This window comes from Myotis lucifugus, unplaced genomic scaffold (genome assembly GCF_000147115.1).
Source record: "Myotis lucifugus unplaced genomic scaffold, Myoluc2.0 scaffold_543, whole genome shotgun sequence".
Classification (NCBI taxonomy): Eukaryota; Metazoa; Chordata; class Mammalia; order Chiroptera; family Vespertilionidae; genus Myotis; species Myotis lucifugus.
In genome coordinates this window covers 400,023-401,440 of record NW_005871591.1, presented here as the reverse complement: position 1 = coordinate 401,440, position 1,418 = coordinate 400,023, and the positions used below count along the sequence as shown (strand labels likewise).

Below are 1,418 nucleotides of genomic sequence, written 5' to 3'. Positions count from 1 at the left end.
TCCATCACCTGGGCAACCAAGCCTCCCCGCTCCGCCCCGCCCAGCCCCGCCCCGCGGCGTACGCGTGCGCGTAGGGCGCAGGCGCGCGGCTCCCGTCCGCCCGCGAGGATCCGGCTGCTGGACGCGCCGCCGTCTGAGGTGCGGAGCTGCAGAGGGATGGAGCCGCCGAAGGTGGAAAAGTTCAGCACCGCCGACAGGGGCAACGGGCTGCGCGCCCTGGCGCCGCTGCGCCCGGGGGAGCTGCTCTTCCGCTCGGACCCCTTGGCGTACACGGTGAGCAAGGGGAGCCGTGGAGTCGTCTGCGACCGCTGCCTCCTCGGGTACGTACGGAGCGCCTCGCCCACCCGGTCCGGGCGGGGTGGTCCGGGCACCGGGGTGCCCAGCCCCGAACTTCTCCTCTGGTGCGGCTCCCGGGGGCGCGCGTGGCGGACTGGCTCGGCCGGCCACCCCTCGGGCTGCCTTGCGGGATGGGGGGCACCCAGGTTCCGTCCCAGCAGCTCTGACGCCCACCCGCCTAGGGCTGCGGCGGGAATTGGGGGAGCAGGGCAGCCGGCTGCAGGGGGAGCGTTGGGTCGGGGTGAGCTCGCTGGGGAGCAAGAAGTCTGTGTCCTGTGCGACTAGCGTCTTGAGCGTGGCTGTGGAGAGCACAGTCGGCGGGGGCCGAAGTTGTGGGTGCGGGATGCGGCCCCGGTTGCGAGCTCGGGGTGCGGAGGCCGGGGTGCGGGGAGCAGCGGTGGCAAAGGCAGGCTCCGCAGAGGCTCGGGGAGGACCTGGGTGCAGGAGGCGGAGGCGCGTGGGTGTTTAGGGGACACTTTCTGGGGTCCAGCCTCTGTTGCCTGCAGGTGAACGGGGCGTTCTCAGGAGCGCTCGGGGAGCCAAGAGGCGGGAGACGGCATTGATGTCCATGCGTCGGAAGGGCTGACCTGGACCTGTCACCGAGGTTCCTGCGTGCGCTGGGCGTCTAAAGGGCGTGCCGCCAGGTCTAACTCTATGTAGATGTGAGAATTCGTGCGAAAGTGTTTCATGAGCCTGGGAGCGCGCCGGGCCGACGCAGAGTTATGCGAAGGCAATTTATGGAAATATGCAATCTATATGCACAGTCACAGGCACTGTGTGCAAGCAGCGACTGGCATTGCGCTCCGCTGGCTGCTCAGGGGAGGACTCCTCTGCAGACGGGCCGGATGGTCCCCTCACCGCTCGTTCAGACCCATTGGCCTGGGGTCTGGGTGATGGCGGTGCAGAGGTGAGTCAAAGCTCAGAGCAGCTGCTTGGCCAGTAATCTCTTTACTTATTTACTTTTAAAGGTTTTAAATTTATTGTTATTTTTATTTTTTAACCCTCACCCGAGATATTTTCCCATTGATCTTTAGACGAGAGCGGAACATTGATGTAAAGTAAGGAGGACTGCCTTGACCAGG

The 1,418-nt window shown here is 65.3% G+C and overlaps 1 protein-coding gene across 1 annotated transcript in view; it reads left to right on the top strand.

The window, feature by feature from the left end:
* Positions 1–40: 40 nt before the first annotated feature.
* Positions 41–1,418, top strand: part of LOC102428656 (histone-lysine N-methyltransferase SMYD3) — a gene marked incomplete at its 3' end in the record, with an annotated part of 399,438 nt that continues 398,060 nt past the window's right edge. The window contains exon 1 of the mRNA XM_006104118.2: positions 41–320. Within this exon, the coding sequence (XP_006104180.2) occupies positions 157–320 (164 nt within the window). The remainder of the gene's footprint in view (positions 321–1,418) is intronic.